The following is an 18,712-nucleotide window of genomic DNA, read 5'->3' on the forward strand; positions in this document are numbered from 1 at the left end:
GTAGAGAAAAGCCATGCAAAATGACACCTTTTACTGGCTAACTAAAAAGATTACAATATGCAAGCTTTAGAGGCAACTCAGGCCCCTTCTTCAGGCAATGTTTTGGGGACCTGAGAAGATCGACATTCCTGAGACCTTCATCGTTCTTTATTTTCAGATATTGTATGATCGACACCAGTTGTTTTGGCTCATTTTGTATCTCATTATTGTTCAGCTGCTAATTAAGGAAAAAGAAACAATTAAGGGGTCTGAGTCTTCAATTGCAATTCAATTAAAATTAGTTCAAAAGAAGTTAATTAGCAGTAAAAACAGGTCACTCATTAAGAAAAGGGTTAGAATGAAAACTTGCAGCCACAGTGGTCCTCCAGGACCCCTGAAATAAACCATGACTGTGAAAACGCCTTAAAATGGACCCTGGATGGAAAGTGGACAATGTACACATCAAATCTTACTGGTTCACTTTTTCCATGTCCATTAATCTTTAAATGCACATTTAATATACATCAGGTAATATTCAGAAATGCATCTAGCAAAAATTTTAATATCCTAGATAGAAGTTAATAAGCTCACAGCAAATGTGCCCTTCAAATATGCAAGTGTGATGTGTCATTTGTGCAGCAACATCCGCTTGGATGTGGATCAGGTGAAGAAGTGCAAATGCATCATGGTGGATCCGAGCATCACATTCTGTTTTAAAAAGTTAATTTTTACACCAGTCTTAAAGTTCCTCTTTCTTGATTAAAAATTAGCATGTCTTGAAGTGTTTTTAGTTTTTGAAAGCTTAGTGCACTCAACCTTTACCACCCTTCTCTGATAAGCTTTTAAATTGCCCCTCTACTTTTCAAAGGTGATCTGCTTCACTTTCACTGGGGTTGCAGGTCCATGTACTGTTGCTTACCCATGTGCCATGAACAACACTCCGTCACTGTCTCCCTGAGAATAACAATCAATGGGCTGCTTCCTCTCTGCATTGATTAATCTCCGCCAGAGTAGCCTGTGATGGAAAGCAAGCTCATCTTGTCACAGAGGTTGTAAAGTATTGCTAATTGCTATGATCACTAGCAATCTGTTTGCAAAAAATGACCCCCCACCATACTAGGGTGCATGCTGAGAGTTAATAAGAGCCCCCCTCACCAGTCCTCTGCAATCCATCACATAAAAACTAAGTCATACCTCTGGATATTTCAAAGGGTGTAGTTAAACATGAAGTAAGCTGAATAAAGGTTTATATAATTATTGGACATCTCTGATCAGACATTGAATGTGTCAGTGTTATTTAAAATAATGGATCTGAGCTGTGTGGTCAGATAAGCAGTTACAGTAAATGTATCTGTGCTCTGGGTGGGTGTGAGTCACGCCTAGGATTTGGGCCATGAGGGTATGGGGCACATCTGAGGCATCTACAACTTTTGTTTTACAGTAAGTGGACAGGGAGTATGTGTGAAATATGTAAACATTCAGGTACAGTAAGCGTGAACGCTTCAGTGTTGTGCAGGGGTTTTCCTGAAACCACAGATAGCTGACTAAGGAACAGGTGTGCTATCAGCTTTAATGGTGTTGATATTTCTCCTCCTATCGCAGGCTCATGGTTTTAGAAGGGTGACAAGCTTCCTTTTTTTTTTTCCCCCCCTAACGTGTCCAGTCATATATATATATATTTTTTTTTCCTCTGTTCTGACTCAGGCTGGATCATCATGTCTCTGAAAGTGCAAACAAGCAACATCACAAACAAGAATGACCCCAAGTCCATCAACTCTCGAGTCTTTATTGGCAATCTCAACACTGGTGTGGTGAAGAAGTCGGAAGTGGAGACCATCTTCTCCAAGTATGGCCGGGTCCTTGGCTGCTCTGTGCACAAGGGCTATGCCTTTGTTCAATATGCAAGTGAGCGCCATGCAAGAGCTGCTGTTCTGAGCGAGAATGGCCGTATACTGGCAGGGCAGACATTGGGTATGTTCGCTTTGAACAGAGTTATGGGTGGATATGTGAGGGTGGGGGGGGGGGGGCTGACTTTTCAAAACTCTCTGAACTGGACAGGTCTTTGAAGTTTTTAACATTCCTAACGCCTTCTGAGGAGCTAATCAAAGCAAAGCTGCACTATGTACCATTACTCACTGGTCTGGTCTGTAGAGAAAGCTACTGCCATTCATGGAGCAGGTTCTTATCAATGAGTGTGTTTAGATGTAACTTGGTAGACAGACAGATAGAACTTCATTTGTCCCCAGGGGGAAAATCTGGCTTTTTGCAGAAGCTCTTTAAATAAATACATAAATAGATAGATAAATATATACACACTATGGTCTGAACACACGCCACAATGACTAAAAAAGCAAGAAAATTTAAAAAAGAAAAGTTCTGATTAGCTGTCATAATTACAGTCAGGAATTAGGCAGATGTATTGCTGTTGGTATAAAGGAGCCCTCATAGTGTTTCTTGACTCACTTCTGTTGAATTACTTGTTGGCTGAAAGTCCCCAGTGTTGTTGTGTCAGAGAGAGGGTGTGCAGCATTGTTCATAATGGCACTGTTTTGTTTCAATTTTCTCCTTCAAATCTTCCTCCAGGGGGTCCAGAGTGTGTCCAATAACTGAGCCTGCCCTTTTGATTAGCTTGTTGATCTGGTGGGCCTCTCTTAAAATGATGATACCAGTCCGCAGCATACCACAACACAGAGAGTCATACTGGATGTCACAGAGTTGTAGAAGATATAAAGTATGTTGCCAATCACGTGAAGGGAGCACATATATGGTTATATAGTTTGTGTTCTGAGACCAGTCTAGTCTGTCATTGATGTGGACCCTTAAGTACTTGTAGGAGTGCACCACCTGTGCATCCACTTCCTAAATAGTGACCAGACATAAAGCAGCTTTGGTGTGGTGAAAGTCAGTAACCAGTTCCTTGCTTTTGCTGATGCTAAGATGCAGACAATTCCCTTTGCATCTAGAAATAAAGTTCTCCACCTGACCCCTATACTCTGTCTCATCCACCTTTTCAACACAACCCATAAGTGCAGAATCAACTGAGAAATTCTGCAAGTGACATGACCTGGTGTTATATTTGTAGTCTGAGTTGTACAGAGTGAAGAGAAAAGGGGACAGGACTGTTCCTTGTGGTGCTCCAGTGTCGCTAACATCTGTATCAGAGACACAGTCCTCAAGTCTCACAAACTGTGGTCTCCCCGACAGGTAGTCCATTATCCAGGACACCACAGGCTCATCCACATGCATATCTCGGAGTTTACCCCTTAAATGGGATGGCTGGATGGTATTGAGGGCACTGGAGAAACAAAAAACATAATCCTCACAGTGCTGCCAGCTTTGTCCAGATGAGAATATGCCTTTTGGGGCAGATGGATAATTGCATCCTTCACTCCAATCTTTGTCAATAGGCAAACTGCAGTGGATCCATGTGGTCAACTACAAGGGGACTCATATAGTCTAGGACCGGCCTCTCAGAGATCTTCATGATGTGAGATGCAAGTGCCATGGTCTGTAATCCTTCACAGAAACCTGGTTTCTAAAATGCCATTTAAACACTTATTCTGGTTAAGAGAAATCAGGTTATTGGTCTTTGAGAAACCTGATTAACAGACTTAGATTTCTCAGCAAATAACCTGGATATGTGGCCATGTAAACCCTAAAACGGTTACAATTATGGATTTTTTTAGTCTGTGCATATGTGTTGCACTCTGTTCCCTGCTTAGCTTCATACATGTTTTAGCAGCCAAAGTTACAGGCCTCTATAAAGATCAAGTTCCTGAGGCATATGCTTAGACAATCACATTATTCTTTCCCTGGTTTAATAATCTGTCTCAGTATTTCATGAATCTCTAAACTTAAGTTGATGAACTGAAGGTAAAATGCTATGTTCAGCAGCGCAATCTCAGGAGCAGTAACATGTTAAAAGTAAGGTGCTTAATGTAGTTTGAATACTTTTTTAAGTAACCTAATGCAATATTTACTGAAGTAAAATAAACTTGTGTTATTATCCCAGCTGCACTGGGCGTAAGGCAAGAGGCACATGTACCGGGTCCTTTGAAGGGCTTATTCACACAGCCAAGCAGAACAGCGTATGCTGCATGCAATCCAGTAACAAAGTCATTATTATAAAGTGTCCATTTAGTTTTTAAGAAACAAAATTTCTGCCTTAACTGGGGTAGTCACCTTGTATCTTTTATGTGTGTGCCTGATCTTGGAGCCACACAGTAAGAGATCATATATCCTAATTAATGATTGTTTCATCTTCTGCAGATATCAACATGGCTGGAGAGCCAAAACCAACCCGAATAAAAACCCTGAAACGTTCATCAGCCTCCATCTACAGGTATTGCTATGTAAAGTATAGTGTGTCCATGAGGTCAGCAAACCCACAGAGGTTTTTCCTTGATACACTTGATTCTTTCCTTAAGTGGCTAGTCTAATTTTCTTTTCTTTTCTTACAGTGGATATGATTATGACTACTACAGGGATGACTCCTATGACAGGTAAGAGCTGTGAACTTCAAAGTGTAGCACCTCACATGTGAGTAAGCCAGTAGCAGCTCTGTTGTGCCTGACCATTATGTAAGAGTCCCAAAGCCAAGTGGCTACCTATAGATTTCAACAAAGCTTCATTGGCATAGGTTTTGTGTCTTCATTGCAGTCATAATACAGTAAAAAGTGATTATCCATCCATCCATTATCCAACACACTATATCCTAACTACTGGGTCATGGGGGTCTGCTGGAGCCAATCCCAGCCAACACAGGGCACAGGGCAGGAAACAAACCCCGGGCAGGGTGTCAGCCCACCGGAGGGCACGCACACACACACCAAGCACACACTAGGGACAATTTGGGATTACCAATGCACCTAACCTGCATGTCTTTGGACTGTGGGAGGAAACCCATGCAGACATGGGGAGAACATGCATTCTCCTAAATGTGTGGCAGCAGCACTACCACTGTGCCACCGTGCCGCCCTAAAAAGTGATTATACATAAATAAAACAATGGAGTTAGGTCACCAATGCAGTTAGGTCCTTGAGAATTTGGACCATCTTTCCAATAATCTCCGAGTCTGTGACAGACACACACATGCAGACTGCTTATTTTGTAGGTAGATTGCCTTCCTCGTATGAAATGTGTGCACTTTTTTTGTGTTATTTAAATTTTACACATTTTGATTAGAAGTAGAAGTAAATGAAGGAACCTATATGTCTCCCAATTCTTTGTGGTTTGTGCAGGGTAGCAGTAGGCACCCTTCATTGTTCACTTGTAGTTGTTTATGGTGACAGCACACTGTCTATTTCCTGGGTGTCCAAATTTCATAGAAAAGGCTGTAGTCATTATCCAGTACTTTATTTATTTTTTGTTATTATTTTGGTGCAGTCCTGTGCTCATTTTTAGTTTGGTTTAAATGTTCATTAATGTGCCATTCTGCCATCCACTGGGTGTATGAGACTTTATCGGCACAAGACAAAAGCCAACACTGAAGTATGGAATTAAATTATTATTAAAATTCTGTGTATGAACATAACATACTTTGCAAGCGTGTGTCAGATATTTGAGCGTGGACATGTGCAGAGGAGAGATGCTGAGTATATAGGGAGGAGGATGCTAAGGATAGAACTGTCAAGGAAAAGGAATAGAGGAAGGCCTAAGAGAAGGTTTATGGATGTGCTGAGAGAGGACATGCAGGTGATGGGTGTGACAGAACAAGATACAGAGGACAGAAAGATATGGAAGAAGATGATCTGCTGTGGCAACACCTAACGGGAGCAGCCGAAAGGAGAAAAAGTGACATGTTTTATGGTCACCTGACTTTTGGCAGTGCCGTTGTGTGACACTACTTCCAAATGTTCATGAGCAAGCATCACCCATTTTGTAAGTGCAAGTAGCCCGTATTTTGTGCATAAGCAGCACATTTTGCAAGAACACAGAGCACAATTTGAGTATGCACAGTGCTTGAAGTGGAGCCAAATTAGTGGTGTAACTTTTCTTTTATGCTAATACAAAAACATTTGATTAAAGGGGATGGGGGAGATGTCTCTGTGAAACCTCAAGCTCCATGATACAACAGCAATCACTCTTAAGAACTGGGAGGTCCACCATGAAATTAGTGCTATTACACTTAAGATAGCGGTACTCTAGTTAGGTACCCTGTCAAGCCTTGAGTGCTGTGATACAATTACATTCGATCGATCAGCTTGAAGCTTCAAGCGCCGCGTGTATAGAGAACAATACTCTTGGTGCAAATTGGAAGATGTGACATTACTGCTTACTGCTGAGTAACGGCCCACTTCTGTGGAAGATGATTTGTGCCAAAATTAAATGCAATCCAGTGTGTTAAGTGTGTTGAAATGAAATACATATGCAAGTGGAACATTTAATAAAATTAAATGTAATCAAATGACCAATCAGCATCAAAAGGTGAGGTAAGTGGTGTCAACAGTGGAAAAGAGGCATTCCACTTCATCATATTTTTGTATTCTGGCAGTGAGCATGTTTAGTCAATATGGTCTGTGGAATGGTTAACTGAAACAGCAAAAATATGTTGTAGTTCACATTGAAAACGTTTACTTGTATGTCAAGTTGTTGAAGTTATTTCCTTTTTATACATGTTAAATTAAGCAGTACAATTCAATTTTTGATGGGTTGATTGTTAATAAATTTTTAACTAAATACTGAATATAGTGAAGCATTTGTTAGCAGCACCAAGCTTGGTTTCTTTGTAGGTTTTTATTTATACCCTCTGTCATAACCAATTATTCTATGGTTTGTAAACTTCTTTCGGCACACAAGAGAATGAAATTATCATTCAGATTGCCAGCTTCCACTCGTTTAATGAGATGATGGATCTCCTGCATTATCACCTCCTGGTTCACCTTCTTTCCAAGCAGAACACACTTGTGATTGGATTGCCTCATTCCCCCAACTCTTGATGCCCCTTACCCTACCCTATGATGGTGATTGTTCATTTGATTGCTTTTAGTCTTGGCACGATTGAAATTTGGTCTTGATTCCAAATGCAATAAACGTGGATCTGCCACTAAGCAAAATGTATTACATCTGCTTTGCTTTTAGTTATGACATCCGATCTGTGGACATGAATTAAAATGTAATTCACTATTGTTTTGCATTTCAAACTGACACAAAAATTGCTTTCTGTAGTGAAAAGCAATCAAACCTTTGGCTGATATGTCTTTAATTATGATACAATAAAGCCGTGCCAAAATTTAATGGCCCACATGCATATGTATTGCATTTCAATGTAGTTAACACAGTGGATTGCATTTAATTTTGGCACAAATAATCTTCCATACACTTCAAGCTCTGAGTATATACATTATGCATTTTGCTAAATATTCTGTTCACGTGACGTTTGGCAATGTTCTGGCATGGCCACCACTGCTTAAAAAAATCAGTGTCTGAAAGCAAAGAGGTAAGGGTGGGACACCGTTCTTCTCACCAATGGGAGTAAGCATTCCTAACCAGCCAGTTGTGAGGCACACATCCTTCTATGCCTCCAAAAAGGAACATGCCTAATTTACTCAACAGCACAAGATCTTCCCTAAAGTATAGCATTTTTTGTAAAGATATCACCAGCTTGCTGTTTTTAGCATTCACAGATAGTTTGTTGTTGTCCACCTCATGCTGCTAAATGAGGCTCTGCTTCACCAAGCCACGTTACATTGGAACTGGTAAAAGGAAGCAAGGGGAGATTTAATTTCAAAACATTTTGTAAAGATGAAGACATCTATCCATCCAGTTTTTTAATATTTTAAAGCAAATGTAGTGTCTGTATCCGCAGCAAAGTATTAAGCAGCCGTGACTATTTAGTATTTAAAAGTATATTATGATTGCTGTTTATGACAACTAATTTCTTTAAAATTTGACTCGGAAACTGCGTATACTGGGTATAGGTTTTTATTTTGGATTAGTAGTTGTACTATATGTCAGTGAGCTGTTGACTCTCAGCTCTTTAATTAGCCTGATATCTGTGAATGTGGGTGTGTGCATTAATGGGCTTTACTGTGGACTGGTGCTCCCTCCAGGGCTTGTTGCTGCTGTGACAAGTCTCATTTCTCTGTAGTCTTTCGTTTGAATAAAATATGAACTGTTTGTCAAAAACTACTATATCTAAAATGACCACATTAAAAGAAAACCACTAAACACACATCAGTCTCAAATATTCCCTTGTTACTATAAGTACTCTGAGCAAAACTCGCTTCAGCAATTCAGTGCTAATAATAATTCAGTGTCTACTTACCCAAGCACTTTAATGAGTACACAATTACACAGTTCTATATTGTATCATTGATCCTATATATAGGAACAGATAACTGCAGAAGATTACCTGTAGCATGGCTGAACCGTTTAAATGTGTCATTATGCACTCTGTTTCCAAAATAGATCATATGTTTGTGAAAAAGATGCATTATTTCCAAAAACCTCAGTGGCTTAAGAGAGAGATAACATATTGTTTTTGTCGACCCTCTTCTCCACTTACAGAGCTAGTTTACTGTTACTCAAAAACATTTAACCTACTGATGCCTCAATTAATGTACGGTAATTTTATTGGTATTTATTTTGATTATTGAAACTTACCAGTAGCTGCTGCATTTCCCACCCTAGGCTTATACTCAAGTCAATAAGTTTTCCAGTTTTTCTAGGTAAAATTAGGTACCTCGGCTTATATTCGGGTCGGCTTATATTCGAGTATATACGGTAATTGGGTACCTCTTCCTTTGGAGATCGGTAAGGACGTGAGGCTTAGACCTGGCCGGTTAGGACTGACTACTCCAGTTGGCTGAAAGAACAATGTCCCACCCTTGCTTCTCTGCTTTCAAACATAGATTCTTTAGGCAGGAATTGTTTTGCCAGTAGTGTTGCACAAGAACGGTATCAAATGTGACATGAAGAGAAAAATTAGCAAAATGCATCATTTGCATTCAAAATATGCCACAACGACTTGCAAAATGTGTTTCCTTTGCTGAAAATGTACTCTGTGTGCTTACAAAACATTGCTTGCTTACAGAATGTGTTTTACTTGATCATGGACTCTTGGCATTAGCCAAATGTCCTTCGAATATGAGAATTGACTAATCATTAACAGTGATTGGGACGTTGGGTATTTTTCAAGTCAAAATTATTTCTACACAAACGTGGTATATATGCATTTGCCATGCAATATTGTGTTCTAAAGCTAAGCATTATTTATATAAATATTATAAAAATTTAATTATTAAATTAAAAAACTAAATTATTAAATTAAAATTAAATATTATAAAAATTATATAAAAATACCGAACTTATCCTTTAAAGTAAATGTTCAATAGAAGTGAGGCAGCACCACTGTCCATTGTGCGACTGCTACGCCATCCGTAGCATACTAATATGTAAGTGTTGCAGTAAGCTTTGTGAGCCAGTTCCATATTCGGTTGGTTTTTTGATTTTGATACTGAGATTTGTTATGCTAGTTTGACTCCGTTTGATGAGGTTTAGGGCATCTTTGTATTCTTCATCTTCATTTTACACAATTTAATTTTTTTTTTGACTTGGATCTCACAGTTTACGGACATATAGTGAACCCAATACATGAATATCATATAAAAGAATTAAAAGAATGATTCGTACATACAACTACAGTATATGCTTATTTGAGCTGGCAGCTTTATTCTGATGAAGTGTTGGCATTCAACTTTAAACTAATCCAAGCATGTTTTTTATTTTCTGTTTTCGGCAGGCTTTTTGAGTACCAGAGTAGAGCATCACCTGCTCCTCGATTGATTGCTGTCAAGCGTCCACGAGCGGCTATTCCCTTGGTGAGGAGGGTCAGATCTCTTCCTGTAAAACTTGTCTCCCGCTCTGCTGGCGTGGCAAATATCTCCAACAAACAAAAATGTAAGCAAGTTCCCAAGTCAAAGGCATTTGGAAAAAAATATATATGTATATATAGTGTTTGTTGTTTAGCTTTCAAATTCATGGGGTGCTGAGCCAAAATTTCTTCATTAGCTGAGCTTTTTTCACTTACCTGATTTGCCTTTGTGCAGCTGTTGTTTTGCAACTCAAGATTTTGAAGGATTGCAAAGCAGGGAGCTGTTGAGGCAGAATCCAGCAGAGTGTCTCTTCCAGGGCAGTGCGCCAACTTGTTTGTATCGATTTCATTGAGAGCTATAAACACTAAATGGTTTGACTGGTTTGGTGGTGATTTCTAAAGTACTATGTAAATTGCCAAAAGCAGACTGAATAACAAGTAGATGTACAATGAAAACCGTGACTATAAAGTTAGTCAAAAGATGGCAGGAAATGGCAGCAATTGTGAATATTAAAAGTTATCTGTTTAATTAGACACAACGGACATCTCTTCGGTGATACAAAAATTGAAATGGACAAATCTATATGGATGCATAGTATGCCAAATTATGGAAAAATAATTACAGAGAAAATTACAGTCAGACATAGAAACCTAATTTCATCCATTTCAGAGGGTTGGGGCAGAGGACAGATGTTAGAGGGAGAGTTGGAAATCGACAGTGCATGCCAGTAGGAATAGAAGGAACTACTAAAGGGTGGCATACTCTTCTGTTGGCAGTGTGCCCAGAAAGGGGATGAAAAAGGTGGCTATCTGCGAGCCGGTGTGAAACATTTCCTGAGCTAAAAGGCAGGTAACTCGGTTCAGACTATTGCTGCGTTCCATTTACCCCAGAAGTTGGATGTTGGAGCTCAGAATGAAGTCACACCCGAGTTGACCACGTTCCAGTAAAACATTTGGAAAGCCAATATAGATACATCCAAGAACACCTTTGTTGTAGTTGCTCCACTGGAATAAATTGCAGTTGATAACAATGCATTACATGGTATTTTGTGTATCCAAACACCATAGCAATATGGCCATGGATAGAAGTTGGACAGTACTGTGTGTATGACTGATTTAATGAGACACAAGTACACAGAAGTCAACAGACAGTATGATATTACAGCTTTCACTAAAGTTGGCATGTAAGTTGCCAGTTTGATTTGATGTCATAATCTGAAGTCAGACAAGCTGTGACTTGACAGACCAGCCCCAAGTTTCCGAGTTGGAAAACTGACTTAAGGGGGCATTCCAGATGAAATTTTCCTCTTTAAAATTCCGAGCTACCACTTCAAATGAAACGCAGAATAAGTTTGTGTGACTGTCTAGCAAAGAGTGTGATGCCAGGATGAAAGCCTGTGTCATCTAGTCCAGCAGATGATGGCCCAAGTGAGAGAGCAGAAAGCTGTCTTGCACACTTGGCCTTTGATGTGTCTTTGGGCTCCCTTGGTATTATTACAGGGGAGAAAAGCCACACTGCAAGCAAAGTGTTTGTTAAGAGTAAACCACAGAAAGTCATTTTCTAAAAGTGTCACAAACACTGATGCATTATTGTTTATGTAATGTGAGCAATAACAAATCATTTTGCTAAGCAAACATCCATCATCATAGAAACGTGTCAGAAAAGACATTATAATAAATATTGTTGAATAAATACAGCCAATGCAAGCCAAGGTCTGGTTTAATGAATACATGACAACACAAATTATTGTACATGCAGCAAAAAGTAAACAGGCACATGGTGGGCACACACATTATACTGTATGTGGCGTTTCATGGGCCTTTAATATTTTATGACATTATTTATTGAAGATTAGTTAGGAATTCTGTTTGTTTGCTACTTTCTTTGATTTTTATGTTGGTTAAAGGTTTTGCGTTTATTGGTTATGTGTAGCGTATTGAGACAGTGCTTTGTGAAGAGGGGTATATTATTTTTTTTTCTTTTACTATATGGCTTGTGTGACAAAAGACTATCTGTGCCAAAATTAAATGCAATCCAATGTGTAACATATACTGAAATGTTAACAGGTATTTTACTGTTGTGCATTTCATTTTCGCATAACTTGTTTGTCACAATTAAATCTATCATACAATTATTTACTTTTCAATATAGCACCAAATGGAATGCATTGCAGTTCTTTCTACAGTCACCTTTGTAGCAAAGGTAAATTAAATCAAAAGACCAATCAGTATCAAGAAATGGAGCAAGGGGCATCAACAGTTGGGAGTAAGAGGTGCTCCTAACACAACCTCATGTTCTCAGTCAGTATCAAAAGACTAATTTATTAACAATGATTAAATATTATAATGAGCACTGAGATGTTCCATCCTACCCTCATGCAGGCTTTCCTCATCTGCTGCCCCTAGAAGAGCTGGGTGACTGCTATTTAGATTACCTGCACTATGGGGTACCCTGGTGCTCAGTAGAAGGCTGTTCAACTTAAGAGGTGCTTTTAGAGATTTTACAGTCAGTCAAATAGCGGCAGTACACTACTTTATCTTACCCTGTATTGCATTATTTTCAAAAAGACAGGCATTTGATAAGGTGGGACTGCTGCCTCCACTAGTTAGATAGGCCAGTGGTGGAGCTGCTGCTGGAGTGCTCTCATTAGCTTGTTGTTGTTCCACAGCATCTGCGGTTTGCCTAAGTAACCTGATGTCCTTAAATTGTTGCCATTTTATCCTTTGAGCATCAACCTGTCTCAAATGTTTGGCACAGTGCAGATGAAGAAGAAGAAAAAATGAAATAAAGATAAAATAAAGCTGGCAAATGTTTGTCTTTTAAGTATTTAGATAGTTAAAACAGACAATTATCCATATTTTGAACAACTACACTGCTAATTAGCTACAAACATTAGACTACATAACCTAAGAGAAAATGTTTTTAGCGAAACCCAAATTATTACCTCTCACTGTTTCATTAAGACACGTCATATATTTAAAGTTATGTTTGTAGTGGCAACTGTGTGTGCGAGTGAACATAGTCATGATTGGAGTGGCTTCTTGCCCCTACTGTTGAATGCTCTTGCACCACCTCTTGACACTGAACCATCATTGGATTTATTAATTTACTTTTGGCACAATTAAAATGTGGTTGTGAAAATTTAATGCAGTGCACTCCAGACAGACATACAGTTAAATGTAATGAATTTGCACTATTTTTAGTTATGGTATGTTCACTATGCTATCAAGTGGATGTGAATTAAAATATAATATGCCTTTATATTGCATTCCATACTGGCACAAATATTACATGTTGCAATGAATCATTTGATTGATTTGTTGTTAATTTTGGAGTACAGTCATCCCTCACCTATCGCGGGGGTTACGTTCCAGAGCCCCCCGCGAAAGGTGAAAATCCGCGAAGTAGCAACCTATATTTATTTTATTATTTATACATATTTTAAGGCTTTATAAACCCTTCCCACACTCTTATAAACCTTTCTCACTCTCTTGTTAACCTTTCCCGCACTCTTATAAACACTTCCTATGTTCTTAAACACTTTCTACATTCTTAAACACCACAGACCAACACTGCACACTGCACGCAGCAATCGGACGTTGATGTGTGTGCACTCGCTTTGTGAAGGGGGGCAGCTGAACTCACGCTGAGCAGAAATGGACTTTGTGCTGCTTCTGCCAAAAAGCCTGCTTGTCGCTCTGCGCTTTCGGAAGGAGGAGGAGGAGTGGGGGTGTGTGAGGGCTGAACGCACGTTCGCTCAAACCCCCCTCCCCGGAGGCGCAGTACGCTCCTGCCACTTCGCATTGTCAAGGGGGTGGGGAGCTGAATGAACGCTAAGGAGAAGTGGACTTTGTGCTGGCTTTGTGCTCTGCATGTCAATAATTTAAAAGCCTGTACAGCACCTATTTTCCTGTCTCACTGTCTTGTCTTGCGTGAAGTTAAAATGTTTTATAATAGAGAGATGTTACTCATATCCTTAGCCCGACATCCACATATCATATGTGTTAACAAAGAGTGTTTTATAAGTTTACATGTGTTTAAAGCATGTGGGATGGGTATTTTAAGGCTTAAACTATAAAAATGTTTATTTATATGGTCTTTCTATATCGCGGATTTTCTCCTGTTGCTGATGGGTCTAGAACATAACTTCCGCGATAGGCGGGCAATCACTTGTATTTAAAAACCCGCGAAGTCGTGAATCCGCAAAAAGTGAACCACGAAGTAGCGAGGGATTACTGTAGTTGTGTCAAAATAATGCAATTTATATATTGGATGGGATTTAATTTTTGGAATGGATAGTCTTTCTTAATTTAAAGACTAAGCAAACTCATTAGTATTGTACAGATGCTGATAGCATTTTAATCTAATGTGCATGATAATTTAAACAATTATAATTCAAATTAAATGGTAAAGCTGTACAAATCTTGAACAGTCAAATGCAGCAGCTTCAGATCGCAGATACTACTAGTCTCTATAAACTCAGTAGTGTTAACAAAAGTCGTGATTGGCTGAAAATGTTTACTTGTTTGTTGACATCAACTTCTAAAAGGGTACGATTATGTAGCTGTGATCAGGAGAAGGAAATCTGGGAGTCTACTGGACGTCTCTCAGTGTTCTGGGTGCAGTGGTCTGCATATACTCAGTGTTGTAAGTGAGAGATAAAGTAGGCATGGGAAGAATCAGGAAGGCCACATCAGACATACAGAGAAAGGGATACATTCTGAAGATCGAAACAATCAAAGGTTTATTTTTTTTTTCACCCCTCTACAGTGAAATCAAATGAGCTGCAAGCCATCAAATCAGAACTTACACAAATCAAGTCTAATATTGATGCTCTTTTGGGCCGACTTGAGCAGATCACAGAACAGAAGCCTTCAACAGAAGGTAAGCTGGATGAGGGCCATGGGGGTGCTGCTTGGGATTGATGTTGAACTGAATGTGAACTAGCATAGTGGAGCTCCGCTCACACTAGAATTGCAGCCTGGCTTGTAGCTCAGTTTTCTTTGGTTTAGGCTGTAACCTAAGTAATTGTTTTCTACAATGTATTTCAAAAGTCCGCACGCTCTCTTACTAATCCTCTAAAGAAGTAAGAAGAGAAAGCCTGTATAATGTGCTTCATTATCAGATGATATACTTTAAAATGAACATTTGTAGTGTGTGGGTATATTCGCCCTGCAATGGTCTGGCGACCTGTCTAGGGTTTGTCGCTACTTTGTGCCCTAAGCTAGCTGGGATAGGCCATAGTCCCCCTGCAGTCCTGGTCAGAATTAAGCGGGTTAGAAAATGACAGTAAATTTTAACGTCTTAACTCCATGTACTATAAGACATTTTTTTGATTCATTACAAAAGAAATTTGCATTAATAAAAAAAAAATTACAGCAAATGTCTAGTTACAAGAAAAAGTAAAACATTTGTGCCTGTGCTGCTGGTGCATAATAACTTGTTTCTAACCATGAACTTATTAATGGTTATAATGACTTATTTTTGTGTCACCCACCTGTGTTAAACCATGTAGCAAAAAAATGGTCTCAAAATTTGTACGTCTTATCCAGTTGTATCCTTACAATGCCCCAAACGAGCATTTTGCTATAATATTGTAAAATGGACCACTTCGGAAAATCGTCTCATGAATGGCAGGGGAAAAACATTGAAAGGGAAGTGAGCTTTTGAAGTCAAGACCTGCTTCCTCCCACATTCATTTGCCATTCTGCCACAATGCCACATTTCTGGGCTTTTGAAGGCAGCTTGTGAAGCTACACTGTTGAGTTGACCACATTCTTGTTGAAGTACCTCAGATATGCACAGATATGGTGCATACTTTCTGACTGGTAATGTTTTCAATCGCTTTTCTTTCCTAATTGTTCACCTCTACCAGACTATGCTCTGGAGTGTTGATATAATATAAAGCACCAAGGTAGACCATAAATAAGCTGCTACTGGGCAGGACTCCTGACCAGTGAATGAGGGAGGAAGGCGGGTCTTCAGTTCAAACCTTTGCTCTTATTTGAGCGCATTTCCCAGCTGTTTACAAGAGGATTGTCTGGAATTGGTTTATTTATTTCACAGTACAGTGGTGCCTCGCATAAAGAACGCCTCGCACAGCGAACGCTGCACACAACGAACTTCATTTCATGATTCATACAACAAACTTCGTTTCACACAACGAAGTCGCCCGAGCTTCCACGACCGCTTTGCCCGAGCTTCCACGACTGCTTCGCCCGAGCTTCCATGATCGCTGCCGATGTATTGCATCCTTCTGCGCAGGCACTGCAGGCAGTCGTTAGTCACTGCGCTTAACTTAAGCACGTATCGCGGCAATCTTTCTTCTGTACGAATTAAATCACGCACGTATCACGGCAGTCGTCCTTTTAAGTTAAACTCAATATTTTTTTTATATCATGGCTTCTAAAAAAAGCAGGAAGGTGATTTCTGTTGAAATGAAACAGGAAATAATTAGAAGGAGTGAATGTGGGGTAAAACAGTGTGACCTCGTCAAAGAGTTTGGCCTCAGCAAGACCACCATTTTCACCATTTTGACAAATAAGGATGCAATCAAATCAGCCAAAGTAGCCAAAGGAGTATCAAAACTATTTCATGAAAAACATAGGTCTTCAATCCACGAGGAAATGGAGAGGCTATTAGCGATTTGGATTAAGGACAGGCAGGTGAAAGGTGACGTAACAACCCAAGATATTATCTGTCACAAAGCCAAGAGAATTTATGACGATCTAAAGAAAAACGTCCCTGGAAGTAGCAGCAATCAAGATAATGAAGAAGAATTCAAAGCCAGCAGGGGGTGGTTTTTTAGATTTAAGAAAAGGTGTGGAATCCACAGCGTTACTATGCATGGTGAGGCTGGCAGTGCTGACAAGAAAGAAGCAGAAAAGTTCTCTATTAACTTTCAAAAATGTATTAAGGATGAAGGATACTGCCCACAACAAGTGTTCAATGCCGATGAAACGGGTCTTTTCTGGAAAAGAATGCCGAGCAGAACCTTCATTACAAAAGAGGAGAAGAAATTGCCAGGACACAAAGCCATGAAGGACAGACTTACCCTTATCTTTTCGTCTAATGCCAGCGGAGACCTCAAGATCAAACCTCTATTGGTTTATCACTCTGAAAATCCCAGAATTTTCAAGAAAAATAACGTTATTAAGTCCAAACTGCCCGTCCATTGGAAGTCCAATCAAAAAGCCTGGGTGACCCAAGTTATCTTCAACGAATGGATTCTGGAAACCTTTGCTCCTGCCGTGAAGAAATTCTTGCTGGAAAAAGAACTGCCGCTCAAAGCCCTTCTGATACTTGACAATGCCCCTTCTCACTCAAAAGACCTAGAGGAAATATTGCAGGAAAATTATCCTTTTATCAAGGTGCAGTATTTGCCACCAAACACCACATCCATTCTTCAGCCAATGGATCAGCAAGTTATTGCGAACTTTAAAAAACTCTACACTAGAGCCCTCTTTAATAAGGTGTTTGAAGAATGCGAGTTTGGTGGAGACAATATGACTGTCCGAAAGTTTTGGAAGGAGAAATTTGATGTCCTTATGGCAATATGACTTATACAGAAGGCCTGGGAAGAAGTGTCACAAAGGACCCTCATTTCTGCTTGGAAGATGCTTGTGCCTTCGTGGACCCAGGAAGAAGCAGTAGTTGATGACACAGAAGTGGTGAAGGACATCATCACAGTGGCCCAAAGGTTGGAATTAGAGGTAGAGGAAGAGGATGTAGAGGAGATTATTGAGGAACACGAAGAAGAGCTGACAACTGAAGAGCTCCAAGCACTTCTGGTCCAGCAACAGGACAATGCTCAAAGGGAAGCGTCATCTGATAACGAGGAGCAACAATCAAACAATCAACCAATCCCAACTGCTGACATCAAGAACATCCTGGTCAAATGGAAAGCAGTTCAGGAGTTTACCAATGCCCACTATCCGGATTCAGCTGAAGCAAACAGGATCAACGATCTTTACTCCGATACTCTTGTCCGTTATTTCCGGCAGATGTTGAAGAAAAGAGAAAAACAAACGACTTTGGACAGGTTTTTCATGAAACCATCGGCCAAAAAGCAGAAAATGGATGAAGATGTGCAAGATTCGGTAGACTCTACTTAGTCTGTCTTAAAATTAAAAAAATGTGTGTTTTTTTTAAAAAAAAATTATGTTTTTAGATGTATCTAAATAAAAATAATAACAAAAAATTTATCTTTTTTTATGTCATCTTAGCATATTTTATGCTACAGAACGAATTATTTTTTTTAACATGTATTGTTATGGGAAAACGCGTTTCACATAACGAACTTTTCGCATAACAAACTTGCTCCTGGAACGAATTAAGTTCGTTGTGTGAGGCACCACTGTATTTTATTTAAATTTTAGTTACTGGGAATGTTGTGAGCGTACGACTGAATGGCTTTAAATGTGGATTGTGCAATACGAGTGAACTAATATCTTTTTCATGGACGTTTTGATAGTGTTTGCTGTTTGTTTCGTGTTGGTCCCCTTAGAAGCTTATTGTGTCAGGAACTTTACCTCTGTTATCCTTTAAAACATGAGATTAAACCTTTTTCTCGGCCATTAATACAAGCAACACAAGTAACAGATAAAGTTCTCATTTTTGGGTGGCCTATTCCTTTGTTCCCTGAGCTCCTATTATTTGTCAAACGTTCTGTATTTGCAAGTGCCTTTGGACTAGAAGTTCATCCTAAATTAGGGCTGTGGAGTGAAAAGAGTTAGTTATAGAGTAAGATGACTAAATCGAAGACTAAAGGATCATCTTCAAAGAACAGTTCTTATGTACTGAGACATGCTCTTAGTTAAACAGCTTGAAATTAAGAGTCTGATTGACTTGTCATAGAAAAAGCTGTACAGAATGACTAGAGCAGTTTTTCTCAAACTGTGTGCCGCGGCACACTAGTG

At 39.4% G+C, this 18,712-nt stretch overlaps 1 protein-coding gene across 2 annotated transcripts in view; it reads left to right on the forward strand.

The window, feature by feature from the left end:
* Positions 1–18,712, forward strand: part of raly (RALY heterogeneous nuclear ribonucleoprotein) — a 59,538-nt gene that overhangs the window by 26,088 nt on the left and 14,738 nt on the right. The window contains exons 2-6 of one of the 2 annotated variants that reach the window (XM_051933092.1): positions 1,684–1,884; positions 4,249–4,321; positions 4,440–4,481; positions 9,722–9,879; positions 14,565–14,678. In XM_051933092.1, the coding sequence (XP_051789052.1) occupies positions 1,695–1,884; positions 4,249–4,321; positions 4,440–4,481; positions 9,722–9,879; positions 14,565–14,678 (577 nt within the window). In that variant the 5' untranslated portion in view covers positions 1,684–1,694. Of the gene's footprint in view, positions 1–1,683; positions 1,951–4,248; positions 4,322–4,439; positions 4,482–9,721; positions 9,880–14,564; positions 14,679–18,712 lie in introns of both variants that reach the window. The other variant, XM_028811965.2, reaches the window with a different exon arrangement.

The sequence above is a fragment of the Erpetoichthys calabaricus genome, chromosome 10 (assembly GCF_900747795.2).
Source record: "Erpetoichthys calabaricus chromosome 10, fErpCal1.3, whole genome shotgun sequence".
Taxonomy (NCBI): domain Eukaryota; kingdom Metazoa; phylum Chordata; class Cladistia; order Polypteriformes; family Polypteridae; genus Erpetoichthys; species Erpetoichthys calabaricus.